The sequence below is a fragment of the Thunnus thynnus genome, chromosome 9 (genome assembly GCF_963924715.1).
Source record: "Thunnus thynnus chromosome 9, fThuThy2.1, whole genome shotgun sequence".
Classification (NCBI taxonomy): domain Eukaryota; kingdom Metazoa; phylum Chordata; class Actinopteri; order Scombriformes; family Scombridae; genus Thunnus; species Thunnus thynnus.
In genome coordinates this window covers 15852881-15870288 of record NC_089525.1, presented here as the reverse complement: position 1 = coordinate 15870288, position 17408 = coordinate 15852881, and the positions used below count along the sequence as shown (strand labels likewise).

At 40.7% G+C, this 17408-nt stretch overlaps 3 protein-coding genes across 5 annotated transcripts; 2 read left to right on the top strand and 1 right to left on the bottom strand.

The window, feature by feature from the left end:
• Window positions 1-300: 300 nt before the first annotated feature.
• Window positions 301-3989, top strand: tlr1 (toll-like receptor 1). The gene is made up of 2 exons (XM_067599159.1): window positions 301-718; window positions 1255-3989. Exon 2 carries the CDS (start codon window positions 1262-1264, stop codon window positions 3656-3658), a length of 2397 nt encoding a protein of 798 aa, XP_067455260.1. The 5' UTR covers window positions 301-718; window positions 1255-1261; the 3' UTR covers window positions 3659-3989.
• A 180-nt stretch (window positions 3990-4169) lies between these two features.
• ints10 (integrator complex subunit 10) lies at window positions 4170-11498 on the bottom strand. Of its 2 annotated transcripts, XM_067599160.1 has the most exons (18): window positions 11052-11498; window positions 10825-10892; window positions 10627-10730; window positions 10309-10448; window positions 10109-10190; window positions 9864-10004; window positions 9574-9748; window positions 8582-8751; window positions 8353-8492; window positions 8009-8162; window positions 7730-7812; window positions 7239-7394; window positions 6549-6657; window positions 6068-6147; window positions 5740-5902; window positions 5498-5591; window positions 5134-5202; window positions 4170-4591 (listed from the first exon to the last, which is right to left on the bottom strand). In XM_067599160.1, the coding sequence occupies exons 1-18, from the start codon at window positions 11178-11180 to the stop codon at window positions 4435-4437; spliced, it is 2214 nt and encodes a 737-aa protein (XP_067455261.1). In that variant the 5' UTR covers window positions 11181-11498; the 3' UTR covers window positions 4170-4434. The 2 variants fall into 2 exon arrangements, with proteins under 2 accessions (XP_067455261.1, XP_067455262.1); XM_067599161.1 differs by lacking the exon at window positions 5134-5202 and having other exon boundaries at window positions 11052-11497.
• Window positions 11499-11711: 213 nt separating this feature from the next.
• slc25a51b (solute carrier family 25 member 51b) lies at window positions 11712-17186 on the top strand. Of its 2 annotated transcripts, none has more exons than XM_067599162.1 (2): window positions 11712-11938; window positions 14474-17186. In XM_067599162.1, exon 2 carries the CDS (start codon window positions 14543-14545, stop codon window positions 15476-15478), a length of 936 nt encoding a protein of 311 aa, XP_067455263.1. In that variant the 5' UTR covers window positions 11712-11938; window positions 14474-14542; the 3' UTR covers window positions 15479-17186. The 2 variants fall into 2 exon arrangements, with proteins under 2 accessions (XP_067455263.1, XP_067455265.1); XM_067599164.1 differs by having other exon boundaries at window positions 11712-11942.
• Window positions 17187-17408: the final 222 nt, after the last annotated feature.

Below are 17408 nucleotides of genomic sequence, written 5' to 3'. Positions count from 1 at the left end.
ACACTGTGATACTACAGAAACGACAACTCCAAAACACTGAACTGCATGTCGACTGTCATTCAGGAAACTCAAAGCAACCTTACAACAGTCAGACATATTACAGACATTACATAGTTATTAGATCATAGGTTTATAAGCACTGATATGAATACATCTGTTGCCTGTTTCTTTGAGTAGATGAAACAAATTGTCCTTTTGAACAGAAGATGGACATCTTTTAAACACAGTATAAAAATAACCCTATGGTTGTTAATTTGTTCATTTAAGATTGGAAAACTTAATTTAAAATAGACTAAAATATTTTTAATGTGCCTTCATACTGGTATAAAATTATGCAACAAGTACCTAATCATAAGGCATAATCAACAGTTTCCGTTAGTAACAAGCTCTGCACAGTTCATTAAAGGGAAGTGAAAAGAGGATGTGCATACAATAAACAGTCTGAGATTTGCCTTCTGTTTCCTCTCAGCATTATTTACTGTAAAATCACTGGAGTCTGCATTTGAGAAACCAAAGAAAACCACTTCCGACTCTCTTAATAATCTGGATTTTTAAAAACTTTTTCATGGATTTACAGAGCGTAGACAACTTCAGCTGCTAATGAGACTGTACAACTAAAAGCTATTAAAATATGATGGACTGCAGCCTACCAACTAACTAAATCAACAACAATATATCAAGTAAAGTGATTCAACCGGAAAATTCATCTGACACCAAGGTTAGTGCACGTTTTTTGTGTGTATGTGCTGTGTATTGGTTATATTTTGTTTTGTTTAGATATAACCTTATTTTGCACAAGTTTTATTACATTTTACACTTGTTTATGATTTTATTTAGCTTCTATAGTCTCTTTAGATTGAGATGTTACCGACATAGCAGAATGTTTAGATAACACAACATACACAGGAGGAAGCAGAGAAAAAAAAAGCATAAAACAAAGCTTTCTAAATATTATGGTTGAAACTACGATTTAAAAACAAATGCATTTGCTTGGTTCAATGTTTAAAATGTCTGTGACTATGGATTTAAAGGAAATATTATTCATATTTAAAGTCACTGTGTGATGTGTGGATGCATGAGCAATCCTAACCCGATTAATGTTAAGAGGCAATTTATTCTCACTGTCATGACTAAGCAGGAGACCCCACAAGTCAAATAAGAAAAAAAAACCCCAAAACAATTAAATTACATACATATAGTCTCAGTACCGCTATCAATGATAACATAGATATTGATTTCTTTACTTTTATCCAGACGGAAAATGAAGCCTGTGACTGCTGCCATATGGGTGGCGGCCATGTTGGTGGGAGTTCAGCAGAGCGCTTCATCCATCAATATCATCGTAGACCGCTCATCCAGAAACCTCTCCTCTGTCCCAACGGACCTGCCGCAGACGGTTGAGTTTTTAGATCTCTCACGCAACCACATACGACAGCTTAACAAAGGAGACTTTAAAGACATCACTCTCCTGAGGTTCCTCAACATGTCATGGAATAGTTTGGAAGAGATCAATCCTGAGACATTCCTGGACACGCCACTCCTGGAGGAGCTAGACCTGTCTCACAACAAGCTGAAGAACCTCTCGAGTCAGCTGTACCTGCTCCATACAGGGAACCTTCGTGGACTAAACCTGGCCCGCAACAAATTCCTCACAATGACACTGGGGAGTGAGTTTAGTTCCCTGGTCAAACTGGAGAGATTGGCACTTGGAGCAGAAAACATCAGTGTGGGTGATTTAAAAAATATTGCTAAAGTGAAACTAGATACACTGTCCCTCTTCCTGGAAGATGAACTTGTTTATGAAGAAGGCAGTCTGAAGGACGGTTATGCTCAAAAGCTGCAGATAGCCTTCATTGATAATCAAATAAACCACTATTTGGTTGCTGATGCACTGTCACTCTTTGATGAGGTGGAGTTGATGAATTTGACAGGTGGATACAAGGACCTTGCTACACAGTTGAGTGAGAGAAAAAAAATCCATACATCTCATCTTTACCTTACCAACATAGTGATCAATTGGCTAGACTTAACTCACTATGTGAACGTGGTTATGAGTACCAATATTACCCATCTGACTGCCTCTGATGTGGCTATGAAGAATTTGCCTCGTGAAGACTCTAATGTGACCGAAACATCGAAAATGAAATCTTTCACAGCCAGACGGGCTGTGGTGATGTCTTTCTTCTTTTCACAGAAGGCTGTGTACAACTTCTTTATCAACATGCCAGTGGAGAGTTTGGCAATTGTGGAGACAGCCATCATACACATGACATGCCCAAACACACAGAGTCCTATCCTCCAGCTGAACTTTTCCTATTGCGCTATGTCGGACACCATCTTCTCCAGTGCGATAAGTCCAGAAACTCTTGAATGTAAGAATCTGGGCAACTTGAGGAAACTGATTCTAGTAGCCAACAATCTCAAGAGCCTTCAGTTGCTGAGCAAACGTGTACAATACATGTCGTCTCTGCAATATCTGGACCTTAGCCTCAACTCATTGGTTTATGACGGTCTGTCAGAATGTGTATGGCCGTCAAACATCACCAATATGACTCTGTCCTCTAATGGTCTGACAGACTCTGTTTTTAAATGTCTACCAAAAGGAACAGAGAACCTGGACCTCCAAAACAACCAGGTTTCTGTGGTGCCATCATCCATCTTCAAACTGGACAAACTTTTGTCTCTGAACCTAAATGCTAATAGGCTGCGGGACCTGCCAGTATGTAATGGTTTTCCCATACTCAGTCTGCTTTTACTCAAGTCAAATTCCCTCCACGCCCCAACTGTAAGCAAGCTGGAAAGCTGCCCCAAACTGAAAGTCCTGGATGTCAGTTACAATCCCTTCACCTGCACCTGCGCTCTAAGGTATTTCAGAAGTCTAGGTATCACGTCTGAAAAGAAGAAAAGTAACACAGGAGTTGAACTGCTGAACTGGCCACATGACTATTACTGCAGCTACCCAGAGGCTGTTAGAGACGCCACCTTAAAATACGTCCTGATCCCAGAGGTCACCTGCAATGTTGGCCTTCTAGCTGCCACCATTTTGTGCCCAGCAGTGTTAGTGATCATTGTAGTTATGACCTTGTGCAACCGTTGGGATGTTCCATGGTACATGAGAATGATCTGGCGGTGGACCAGACATCGTGCTAGAAGGCAAGCTCGACCTGAAGATCTGGTGGGTGTTGAGTTTCACGCTTTCGTGTCTTACAGCCAGCGTGATGCCGACTGGGTTCAAAATTCCCTCCTTCCCAACCTTCAAGGCCCTGCAGGAGGGCTACGCATCTGCCATCATGAAAAGAACTTTGTACCGGGAAAGACAATTATTGAGAACATCATCAGCTGTGTGGAGAAAAGCCGTCGATCTGTATTTGTGCTCTCTGCTCACTTTGTCAAGAGTGAGTGGTGCCATTATGAGCTGTACTTTGCCAGCCACCAACACCTCGCCCGTGGCTCAGACAGCATTGTGTTGGTACTGCTTGAACCTCTGCCTCAATACCTCATTCCATCCAAATACTACCAGCTGAAGTCCATGATGGAGAGGTACACCTACTTGGAGTGGCCTCAAGACAGGGCCAAGCACAGGCTGTTCTGGGCGAATCTCAGAGCTGCCCTACAGGCAGATCTGCCAAATGCACCAGTTGAAGAACTAGATGAGTGACTGTGGAGGGCAGACTTAAAGCGGAAGAAGTTGGAAGAGGAAGTGGAAATGGGACGGAGGGGAGAGTTAGTGAGAGGGAACATCCTAGGAGTAAAAACATTTAAGTGCTCTGGAGAGACTGAGCAAAAAAGTAGTGTGTACATATTCTAGTCTTCTTTCTTTAACACATGAGCTAAAGCATCTCATTTTTAATCTTGTACTATGAGCTGAAGAGTAACCAATTGTTCTTGTAAGCTTGTGAGATATAATTCATATAATCATATGTAAACTTCTTGAAACTTTTCGGGGAACATTTAATGGAAACATTTATATAAACTAACAATTTAATCAAGTTTGTAACAAAACAATAAACTTTACATCAAGAATATCAAAAATGCACTTGATTCTTTTGTCAGTATTGACTCCCACAAAATAGCACAATATGAAGAAACCACTTGAAGTGTTGTTACTTTAACTACTCACAACTTTTTGCCTGTAAAGAAAAAAAACTACACATGTAGTATAAACAAAATGTCATCAGCGCTGTGTATTTACTGTAGAGAACCAGTATCCTTTCCAACTCCCTAGAGAGAGAGATCCACTTTTTAAGGCAAGAAGAATATACAATCTTGTTCTTTTCTTAATAGTTCAATGATGAATGGTAAAGACAAGAAATCTATAAACAATGTGTCCTGCGTTGAGAGAGAGCTGCGGGGATCAAAAAGTCAGTCCAGCTGCATTAAAACTGTGCCTCAAATCTCAACTGTGAAAAAGATTCAAAGGTCACAGGCCAGGTGTCAAGGAAGAGACTGGATGATGATGATTTTCTCGTTGATGCAGAAACGGTGCAGCACATTGAGCAGGTTCTCTCCACAACGTGACACCTGCCTCTCCATGGCCAGACGGAAATCCTCCTTCACTCCTTTGGTGATTCCTCGAGTCACTGTGTGGTGTCTGCAAGAGTAAAAAAGTAAAAATACAAACACACGTCAGAAAAACTCTAAAATATACTGTGAGCTGATTTGTCACAAATATAAAACAGCCAACGTGTTTTAGAGATTGAGACCTATGTGATAGACACTGACCTAAAGTCTGTTACTTTCCCATCACACACATAAACCACTCAAGCTTAAACAACAAAGGTTTCATCATCATCATAAATCAAAACCACATGAAACATATCCACAAATGAAATGAGATCAAGTGTTATGGAAAGGCAAAAAACTAAATTGACTGTACAACAAGACCAACATGATCTCTAAATAACAATAACAACAATAACAACAACAACAACAACAGTGATGACCACAGAAAGACGAGCAATGGCTCAAATAAACAAATGCCGACAGGAAATCAAAGAACGACTAACTCTTGATGTAAAATGACCGGCCCAAACAAAAACTTGGGGGATGACAAGCCTTGAAGTTGGGAATGAAGGAAGGGTGACTGGTGTGGGGGGGAGGGATGGGGAGTGTGGGAGGAGGGGCCTGGGGTACCTGTCCATCGTCTGCACCCCTTGTAGCAGTAGGGTATTTAACTCCACCCCCAGGGCGGGACTAGGGTTCCTGAGGGACAGTAACATTCAACAACTCTGTCAGTGAGGGTGCATTCAAGTGTCTTAACCTCTACAACAATGAATGAAGGAGTTTGATAGAAAGCTTTATTTCAACCATAAACCCCTTCTCTTCCTAATGCCCGCTCCTATAACAGCATTTTCAGTTCAGAGTACGACTTTACCCACAGGCCATGTTTACTTAGATCATCAACCAGTGGCACTGTTTTCTTTGAAACACACCAACAGAACGGGAGTGTGAAGAGTCACAATGTCAACTGCAAAGTCTCTGAATGCGAGGTGCTTACTTGATCAGCATTCCCTGATTGGGCAGCAGCTCCAGTTGGATCCTCCCCCCTTCTGGCGTACGTAGGTATGCAAACTCCTCCAGCATGTCAATGTCTGATAAAAGATTTGAGCTTATGGAAACTAACATCCAAGATAAGAGAACACAGTTAACATATTTGCTATATCATTCTGGCTGTTGTGATTGTGTGACTTGTTACGAAAAGTGCAATATAAAGATTTATTTGTGGGTTTGGGAGGATACTGGTGACATAGTTGAAGAAATTCTCATACTGGAAACTGCCTTGCTGACAGATCTTGTCCACAGCCTTTAGAAACAGCATCTCGCCCTGTGGCCAGTCGTACTGCAGGAGCACGACCACATGACCGAGCGACAGGTCGTCTCGATTGTCTGTGAAGGCACGGAGCTGATTGGCACAAATGAGGAAATGAGAAAGAAGGTTAGATGTTTTATGTTTCATTATTTACCAAACAAAACTGGCAACTATAAGGCTTGCCTTACCACAGTTTAACTATTAATATAAATAATCTGCCCCAACCCGAAATTTCAATCATTTAACTAGTAAAAGTACCTTGAAACAAGCCAACATCAGCTGGAGACAGAAAGGTAAGACAGCTTTGCTGGTGCAGGGAAGCAATCTCAGGTCATTACCTAGTTAAGACAACAAAAGAGGCACTGCATAATGTTCTGATGTAATTATAGTTACATATTTCACATAACAAATTGTGTCATTCATATGATTCATTCATATGATTTCTGTATGAAAGGGGAACAGTAGTTTCAACAATGTCTGTTATCTCTCATTAACATGTAAACTGCAGAAAAGAGAAATTGTGGTTTCCTAATAGTAATGTTCTTGAGTTACTGGTCACAAGAACAATATGTCCGCATACAGACACACACCGATGCAACATGTGGGTGAAAAATATGAAGTCATTTTGAGCTCAATACAAAAAAGTATATTAGATGTCAATCTTAGCATAACAAGTTAAAAGCTGTTCATAGAATCAGTGTGTGTGAACGTTGTTTAGTTAAAAGCAGCGAGTGCTTACCTTTCCTCGTTTTGGTCTTGACTCTGCCCTGATCTTCTTGGGTCTTTGTTGGTTCATGGTTTGGGGGTACCAGCCCACTGACGACGTCAAGAAGCTTCTCACAGGCCATCTGATGAACACATAGACCACAGTACAGTACAAACATAGCATGGCAATTGCAAAAAAAGTTTTTTACCCTTAAGCCCATTACATGTACATGTTTTATGATAAGTTATGGGAGGCTTATTTTATAAATTTTGTTGATCCACTTCTCTGCACATTATTAAGAGGCCCCATACACATTACTACATCTGGGAAAGTTTAAAGATAATGTAGGTATCTGTCAAACACTTCTACTAAATAATGACATGTATGTTAAAAACCTCAGACAAACAAGTGATAAATAAAGAAGCTTTGAAGCAAAAATAATTAAACATCAGTTAGTCAGAATTTAGCAAAGTCATTCATATACTACACCAAACCACTGAAATGTAATCTGTGACCTTTGAACCCATAGCAGCAGTTGTATGACTCTAGAAATTATCTTGACTATAATGCCACCTTCAGGCCAGTTAGTGTGAGAAAGTCTTTACTGGGGAATCCTGAGCATAATGTTTTTGTTTGATGGAGCTAAGGTGAAACCAAATCAACCTGTCGCACATATAACGTGTTTGTGTGAGTGTATACACATATATATATATATATATATACCCTGTATTCTCCCAGTGCGTAGTGGCAGGAGGCCTGCTGTATGAGGGCCCTGTGGTGCTCCAGACTGGTCTGACCTGAGGGGCTCTGCTGTCCAGGCTGAGGCTGCTGCACTGTAGCCATCTGGTGCAGACTAGAGAGGGCCTTACGGTACTGTCCCTAGAAAATACATACATACAAACACACATTCATTAGGCAAATAATCTCCTCTTAGAAAAAGATATATTTCATATTTTTTTTTATTAATTCTCCCCTTTTAGTTGCTCTATTCTTTGTTTATGTATTTATTACTGTCTCCTGTTCTGTGCTGCGGCTCCAATTACTTGATTTCCCCACAGTAATCGATAAAGTTTCATTTAACCCAGTATAATGATAAAATACTCTGATTCTTAAGTTAACACAATAAAATATAAGCAAGTACCAGTAATTACAGAGCACAGATAAAAGGGTAATATGTGTCTTGTCACAAACAGAAAACAAAAACTGTTTCTTGCCTGGTATATGATCATGTCACTGAGGAAAATTCTGAACCATAGCCAGCTGTCCGTCTTCCATGAAGCACAGATCTTCTTGAACTCTGTTTAAGTACAAAGTTACAAAAACATTCAAATGATCAATGATATTTTCATTATCCCTCCTAAAAAAGACATTTAACATTCAGAAGAGCACATCTCCATCTGTTGTAGTTGGCACTTTATGATATTACAATGGAGTAACTGGACTCTGTCTGGGTGGGTTAAACAAAAACACAGATGAACAGGAGAGGTCCTTACCAGTTTCCAGGCTGTCGTGGGAGTGGAGGAGATCCCAGCTCTCCCTGGCTGTGCGGAAGCTCTCCAGAGTCTCTGACCAGCTGGGCATCTCAGTCTTGTTCACTATGATGTGTCGACCGCGGCCCTTCCCCAGCCCTTCCTCATCATCTGAGCTCTATAATAAGATACACACAGATGCACCGTAACCAAGAGGCAAATGCAACAGACCCACACGACAGTCACATTAGTTTAGAGTTTAAAGAACACATATAGAGCATTGTTGCATGTTGAAAGTGATCTATCAAACTTTTCTTTCTCACAGAAAATATGTAGAAACATTTAAGTGATCTCTGATCTGTCCTCACCATAGTCTTCTCTCTCCCATCTGCCAGTTTGCGTTTCTTATGTGCATGTTTCACTGCTCCTCTCTCCACCTCCACATCATTATACACCGAGCTCAAATCTTCTACAAGGATCCACGGCCCCGAACTCAACGCATTCACACCTGCCAAACATAAACGCATCCTTCAATCTCACTGAAAAGTCAAATGAACAAATTGGGAAGAATGTGTGCATGCACAGATAGAGACTGACCCTGGAACAGCGCGGGCTGTACAGCCGAGACATAGAGGAAGGCGCTGCGGAAGAGGACAAGTGCAGCACAGATGACCACCTGACTGCAGCAGCGGGACCTGGTGTCTCCCTCTAGTCCTGGTAGGTACCGGCACAGCTCCTTCACTCTCTGCAGCATGTCCACGTAACTCCTGGGGAATAAAAGGTACACACACACAAATACAATACCCCTTTTAAAAACCTTTATACTCACCTTCAAATGGCTAATGCTGCACATATATGGTGTATAGAACATCTCTAAGTGCTGCAAACCATGAAAGTAATCATGCTCTTCCCTCTGCTTCTCTCTCTTACAGATTGCTTAACACATGATGGAATTATCATTTTAATGTAATGCATTTATGTAACACCAAAATTGTTCAATGTTATTGTTTCTTTGGAAATTTTTAAGATTTAACATTAAAATTTTATGTTAATTATTGACTGTATGTTATCTAATGTACAAAACTTTCCCCTGAAATATCTCTACACATATTTTACTGTATATTTATCTCTTATTATGGTCTACTGTGGCTCCTGTGAAATGATGGGCTGCTCGCAGGTGTATAAATGAGAGTAAACTAAATATTACATAACACTTCTCTAAAATAGTTTAAACAAAAACTGAACATTATTACCCCATTTACACCTGGCTTTAACATGTGATCTGTATCCAAATATTCTATCTGGGAAAGCATTTTAATACATCGTGATTGGAATACAATCACCACAATGCAGGCAGAATTAAGGTAATGAGAACATTTATCACAATAGCCTGACAGATTCTGGATTTTTGAGGCCAATGCTGATATTAATATTGCTGAGTTTAAAAATTCTGATAACAAAATATTGACTGAAATTTTTAAAACATAAACAAGGAATCTTGAATCAGATCCCTTAGATTAACTGAGACCAAGATATGTGATGAGTTTTTTTTTACAGTTTAAAACAATAAAAATCAACAGATACACTACCTCTGTCCTTTGTCTCCCTGCCACTCACAGCGTGCTCCAACCACAGCGAGGATGTCCAACAGCCTCTCCCAAGGTTCAGCTACCACTGATGACTTTTCCGACAGGCCATCAATCACATAACGCTGAGAGCCACGAGACACACTGGGAGACTTCAGAGAGCCACTTTCTTGAGAGCCTAAGGCAAAGAACAAGAGGAACAGAAAAATTACAGAGACACAAGATTAAGTATGATCACAATGAGTTAACATTAAGAGGGAAAAAGCAAGAACATCATCACAGAGCAGCTTTACCCTGTATCTGCACATCAGGCGAGGGTCCACGGGTAACATAGCCGATGTAAAATTCAGCAGCTTTCAGCATGTACTTCTGCATCAGGCTGGCAGGCAGGCGCATATCCATGTTGTTTATGACCAGAGGAAGGACATCACACACTGCAATAGTACGAAACATCAGTGTGAAGGAAACTGCATAAAAAAAAGTGCACAAGTGTTTTTTGGAACACAATGAAAAGCTTTAATGCAAGTGGTTCACTGACCAAAAAGTTTTCTGAAGCAGTTGACAGGAGTCTCCACATTCTCTGATGCCTCTGCCTCCAACAATGTCTCACCTAGATTGACCTAAACATACACCAGAATGACACCAGTGACTGTTTCAATGCTATTCACCTTCCCTTCAATGTGAAAACACAAGCATTACTATGTTATTATTTTTACTATTATTGTTGTCATCATGTACCCCATGTTGGACCACAGACTCTGGAAAGCGCTTCAGTAGTAGCAGCAGCATCTCTGCCTTCTCCAAAGTGTTGAAACACTGCTCTGTGGCTTTCAGCAGCATCTCACACTGTACACGACCTGGCAGAGTCTCAAAAAGCCCTGGCAGGGACAAATGCATACACCCATAGAAAACAAATCATTCTTTAAACGTCCAAAACAAACACTGTCCCCCCTTTGACCACTCATAGAGACCCACACATTACTCCCATTAAGAATGCTGTAACATAACATGCATAGTTTGTACATGAAGAAGAATCAATCTGTGCACTTCTCTCACCTCGTAGGAACTGTGCATGTTTGTCCTGAGAGTCACTGCGCAGGGCAGCGGTGATGACACTGATCTCACGCCACACAATGGGCTGATCTGGAAAGTTTATAAACCTAAAGGATGGACAAAGCAACTGTTCAGCTCAGCACTGTATGCATAGCACAAAAAAAAATAGCAGTAACATAGAGATAGTTGACTGTAACTCACATGTCATACAGCAGTCTCCCTGCAGAAGCTGTCCTTTCTGCGTTGCGTTCAATGATGTACATTTCATACTGGGAAACCATGTCAACCAAATGTTAACAATGGACTTATAACAGGTGATCCACAAAACCCAAACAAGTGATCATGCTTGAAAGGCGCATTTAGAAACATTCATAGTAAAAGTATACTCTATTATCAATAACTGAGCAGCTGAGGTAAATGCTTTTTACCTGTATGTTGAAGTCTGCAGGGTAAAGGGTTCTGGCAGTTATGAGCCAGGCTTTGGCCGCACAGGGGTCATCTGGGACCAGCTCCCGGGCTCTTTTCACCAGAAACTCGCAGTCTTTTTGCGCTGACATTTTACATGAATCAAGCTTTCAGTGGAAGGTGTACAAAATGACCCCACACACAGCTCAAGCTGTGGTTTAATGCATACGGTTGTCTCGGTGGATGAATGTGGAAGAATACCGCTAGCAACATATAGCTAGTTAGCGTTGGCTATGTCACATTCAATCAGTTGACATCTTAGCAAGAATTGTACACGACTGTGCTCTATTATTCAATTGTTTTATATACATACAAAGCCATACATATCAGGAAAAAAGCAAACCAGTTTAAAGTCTTTTGAAATCACCAGTCAAAGCTAAACCTTTTATTATTTACCGACACACATCCACTAGCCAAAAACACGTTAATGACGTCACATTGAGGTCGCAAAATTTTAACGCTACTCGACTGCTTTACGACCAACAGTGCAACCAACGACCGACACAGCCCGAATACCAAAGCAGCTCCAAAACAATGTTATTTATATGTATTTATATATTTTTTCTCAATATATCATGCTCTTTGAGAAAGATAGTGATCGTTTATCTACAAGAACTATCCACCACGTACATCGAACAATACAATTAGCGTAAAAGCCGCTATCCGAAGCTAGCTTAAGCCCCATCCATCTACTGTCAGATCTACATCAGTGCGCAGGCGCTGAAGATGCATTGGAGCGGTCACCTGCCGCTGCTGCTGGTGGGGCTGTAGACACGACCTACAGCAGCGGCCCAAGTACCCTGCAAAAACAGATCGCACTCTACCTGTCCGGGGGCAGCGCAGCGACACGGCAAGTAAAGACACATTTATGAGCCCGGCGGTGGCTCTTTGGCCGCTTGACATTCAGTATCTGTCAGCCAATCATCAATCAGCGGGTGTCCGTTTTGACTCTTCATGTGCTAACCACCTAGCATGCTAGGCAAGACAAGTGTTTTGCTGTAGCTTGCAGACGTTGTGTGTGACCCTGTTCTCGTGTCAACGCTTCATCACATTACGTTAAACATAAATCTTATTCATTGTTATTAATACAACCGACGAGGCCTGGTCACTTGCACAGCTGAGCTAAGTTGGCTAACGTAAACCAACCTAGCATGTGAGTGTCTGCCTATTGAGCTAAACATGCTAGCTCGTCGGTGATTTGTTTATTTTAAGCTTGCTATACATGCCGTATTAGCTCTGTCCTTACTTTGATGGAGCCCTTAACTTCGATTATTAGTGTTATTATTATGCCTAAAGTGACTGACAGCATGACACGACATGCTTGCGAGCTCCAAGGAAGCAGTATGTGTAGAGGGCGTGTTCGCCAAACATAGTTATTTGCGTGAGACATTAAAGATTCCCTCCAAACATGTTTTTAGATATATAAAATACTCTACTTTGATGTTTTCAAAAAAGTGTCTGATATGATCTTCAGAGAAACTTTCTACTTTCAGCAGATGAATGTGAAAACACCTTTCTCGTGTCAAACTCTGCACATACATCATTCTGCACAGTGAAGCTCAAACATCTAACTGAAAGAAAAAGAGGAAAATCTCGATATATTGTTATAGTAAAACCTTTTTCCATTCCTTTCCATTTTTTTTCCAGAGTTAACCTCACACATAATGCTTCTTGCATTCAAACATGACTAAGCAAAATGAAAGTACAGAACCATCAGCAGTCAAGAGTACTTCAATACCTCAAAGTATAATAACAATTATCTCAATGCTAAAATTGTGCAGGTGTTTTAGTATTATATCATGACAATGCATTTTATAATAGAAAACCTACAGCTGTCATGGAAATCTAATGTGGTGAAGTGAAATATCTTGGAGATCAATATTGAAATAAAATCACCTCTCAGCAGTACATGAACAAATATTCTGTGCTTTAAACATGTGCACTGAGTTGAAATGTGCACTCTCACACATGTAAGAGCCCACCTGGATTGCAATACTGGCCTGAAAATGTGTGTAAGGACTTGTAGAGTGATATTTTGGTTGAAGTACTGTGACCTCCAATGACCTTACACTTTTGCCACCACCATCTCCTCTTTGGTCTATATTTAGACAACTCCTAGACAACTTGCTTATACATATATATGTGTGTATATATATATATATATATGAAGGTATTTACACTTATTTTTTGCTAGGATCTTATTTTCATTTGAGTACATTTGTTATTGCTAAAAACTCAATTAAACACTTATGTCCAATACAACGTGTATGTTACATAAACAGGCCTTGAGTCTTCTGCCTGTCGTTATTGCACTCTCCTCCCCCATACCCAAGCTGACACTTATCAATCCGTTATGTTGCATAATAACTCTTATCAGTGGCCAGTCGGCCACCATCAGCCTGTTGGAACGAGTTGAAAGCAGGTGGCCGAGGTTCAACCACAGTTCAACCATTTTCAGGCAACATGACAAATGAATTGGATATTATGTAGAATATTTTCACAAATAGATCATATTGGCAGAAAGGAAAAAATGGATTGCAGTACATTAATGTTTTATAGACTGCAGTTTATATAGGTCTGCAACTGATAATTATTTTCATTATCGATTAATCTGCCAATTATTTTCTTGATGAATCGATTAGTTATTTGTCTGTACAATGTCAGAAAATAGTGAAATTATTTAGGTACATCTTTATTTTGTCCAAAGTTTACTATCATGTATGACAAAGAAATGAGAAGCTAAAAGAAGCAAATTTTTGGCATTTTTTCTTTTAAAAAATGACTTAAACAATTATTTGATTATCAAAATAATCACCTAATAATTTTCTGTTGATTAACTAATTGATTAATCGACTAATCGCTGCAGCTCTAGATTTGTGTAAATGTGATATTTTGACCATTTGCTATATTTAGTTGAATGTGGTTTGGTTTCATTATTTGCTTTTTATATGTTGTGTGTCAATTTTTTAGCAAAGTTAAAGTTCAAAATTTAGTAATTTTATATTAATGTTATTGCCTTCTTTCATAAAAGTTTATATAAAAGTACATAACTTTGCCAGGACCTATTAATAACCAAATTTTAGGAATGTTTGTCAATTTGTTTTATGTAAAAAAAAATAATAATAATGTAGAAAAATATTGGTATTTTATGTTGATTGATCTGCCATTGAATCCTGTTTTTTCAGACAAAAGTGTGTGTGTACAATGTCTGCATTTTGATTGGAGGTGGGGACTCGTATGTCATCATCTGTCTCACTCCCCCCATGTTCTCTGTCTTTCTGTACTGTCATACTAATTAAGGCCATAAAATCCCATCAAATGAATTAAAAAGATAATGAAGATGAATCAGTTGGGTATATCTGAAAATGTTTTCTCTCTCTCACAGGACACATCTTTTGGGAGAGTGGTGCTGATGTGATGCCGGTGGAACAAGCAGTGGTGCACTGAGCCTCCCATGGCTGTTAGCACCATGGGCACTGAGTCAGGCCGGACAACTCAGCCACAGGCCGCCCTGACAAAAGGAGGTCACTCCCTGCTGCCTGCTGGGTCTCTGAGCGCCAGGTTGGGTTCTGAAGGGAAGCATTACGTCTGCGGTTCCATTGCAGCTTTTACCAATATCGTGGTGACCTTCCCCATCCAGAAGGTGCTCTTTCGCCAGCAGCTGCACGGTGTGTTGGCCAGGGAGGCGGTGCGGCAGCTCCAGAGGGATGGGCTGAGGAATCTTTACAGGGGCTTACTGCCCCCGCTGCTCCAGAAGAGCACCACAGTGGCCATCATGTTTGGCCTGTATGAGGACTTCTCTAGAGTCTTACTGGAGCGGGCCGACGGCTGCGGTATGCCGGAGCTGGTCACACGCAGCTTTGCTGCAGCATTAGCAGGAACTGCGGAGGCCTTCCTGACACCATTTGAGCGCGTGCAGACTCTCCTACAAGACCATCGGCACCACGGGCGCTTCAACAACACAGCCCACATCTTCCGGACACTTCTGACTGAGTATGGTGTCAGAGAGTGCTACCGTGGCTTAGTGCCCATACTCCTCCGTAATGGCCCTAGCAATGTGCTCTTCTTCGGGCTCCGCGGGCCCATTAAAGAGCAGCTCCCAGAGGCCACTAGCCAGGCAGGTCACTTGGTTAATGATTTTGTGTGCGGAGGTGTGTTGGGCGCTGCCCTTGGCATCATGTTCTATCCATTAAATGTGGTAAAGTCTCGGGCTCAGTCTCAGGTGGGTGGAGCCTTCCAGCCTTGCAGGGAGGTGCTGCTAACAGTGTGGAGAGAAAGAGGTGGCAGCCTGGCTATGCTCTTCCGAGGAGCTCATCTCAACTACCACCGCTCACTCCTCTCTTGGGGGATCATCAATGCTACCTACGAGCTGCTGCTGAAGCTCATATGAGAGGGAGAATGGAGGTGATAAAATCTAGAGTGGAAGAGAAAGTATTTAAAGGGAAAAACCTGTATGGAGTGAAAGAGCCAGTTTTTGAGAGGAGAAGAAAATCGTAATGTAACGCTGATGCACTTGCTGTCTAGCACTGTTTGCAGGATGTTTCCAGAGAGACAGCAGTGAAGATGCACTTATGACAGGGGCCAACAGTCTGTGTGAGATAAAAACCACCTGCCATTGTGACTATTTGCAGTTGTCAAAGTATTAAAACAGGACACACACTTCAGCCTATACAAAACTTGTGCCAGGGTCCAATTGAAATGCCCTCGTTTGCTCTGTGTACAAAACTTTAGGGAGCAAACTGAACTCCAGCATTTTTTTTCTTTTTTTTTTCAGTTTCAAGCAAAGGTTACTGGAGTGGATTAACTGTTTTGTAGGAGAAGCTGTGTTATATGTGCTGTGTGCTGTGGTGCTTTTGTAGACAATATCCATCTGTTTGTTTGACCATGAGCACTTGCTCTATGAAGCTGTTTTCTGCCACTTAACTGAAACACTGTTGTGCATTTGCCTATTGAAATATCTAAAAACTATTGTCAAGAAAAGTGGATTAAACTGAATGTTGGTCATTTTATTTCTCTTTTATTTTCCATCTTCACCCGTTCAGCCTACATTAATGAGATCAAATGGCTAATACTCAAGCAGTTGTTGAAGTGAGTATCAGTGCTGTACAGGCTACTTTATACAACTTCTCTTTTCACACATCTATGCCAATCAAAACAAATACTGAAATGTTCTGTCAAACACGGTTTGTCTTGATTTATTTTCTGAAGTGCTACTGGCAGGGTGTATGTGTTGTTGAGTTTTGACAAGTGCCCATTGATGTGTATGTCAGTAAAACATTCAGCTACACCCAGATCTTGTCTGTTTTTATGATTTATTGGGAGTGAGATAAATATTTAATCTAGCCCTTTACTGTAACAAATAACCCCACAGAAAAGGTTTGCACTAGTGACTATTTTTAACTCATTGTAGCAGCTTCAAAAATAGACATATATCAATTTGACTATGCACTATTGCTGCATTTGTTCATTTTTCAACTGCTGTTCATTTATTGACTATAAAACAAAGTGCTCCTCAATGTTTGTTTCCTTTTGTTGTTTTTTTTTTAAACCTAAATGCCACTTATACGATAAATGTATTTCTGCTCACTCTTATGTCTCCTCTCACGCTTGCTCTCCTCTCTGTCTGTAACATCTGTTGACATAATGGGCTCAGATTTCAAGCTCGAGTAGATGCAGCCAGTCACCGTGCAGCAGCTCTTGCTGGGTTCGACAGCCCGAAGAGGAAAGGCATGCTGCCTGGACACACATAGAGACACTGAGCAGTAACAGTGCTGGGAGAAGACAGGGGCAGAGGGTAATGTTCAGTGGTACAAAAAGCTCAAGCTGCCACGTAAATGGATCAGTTGGCCTATTTCTTCAATTCTTTTCATTTTGACTGTTCATAGTGTATTCTGAGATCTTTCCAGGGTGTCCTCTTTGAAAGTATGACTTTGTATTCTGTAAGGATTTGAAAGCGGGGCGCCTTCGCTGATTTTGAGTGATGTTGTTTATAATTACCACGTTCCCTGGAGCACAAGTCACCAAATCAGTACAAAATATCAAATTATTGCAACCAAATGAGATGTTGAAAAGCAATCCATTAAAAATGTTGCCAGTGACTGTGTTATGTGGGTGTTAATGCAGAAAAAAATTTTTTTAACCGCCACATTTTCTCAGAGAGGAATGAATTCTCACAAAAAAATGGCTGATGATGTTTCAGTAAAGAGTATGATGAAAGTGAGTGGCTTCCTCTTCCCTGTGAGTCATACTTTACAATAACTCTCACCTACCTAACCTGTTCTTGCCCAAATAATGTGTGTACTGTAATCCATTTTTTGTAG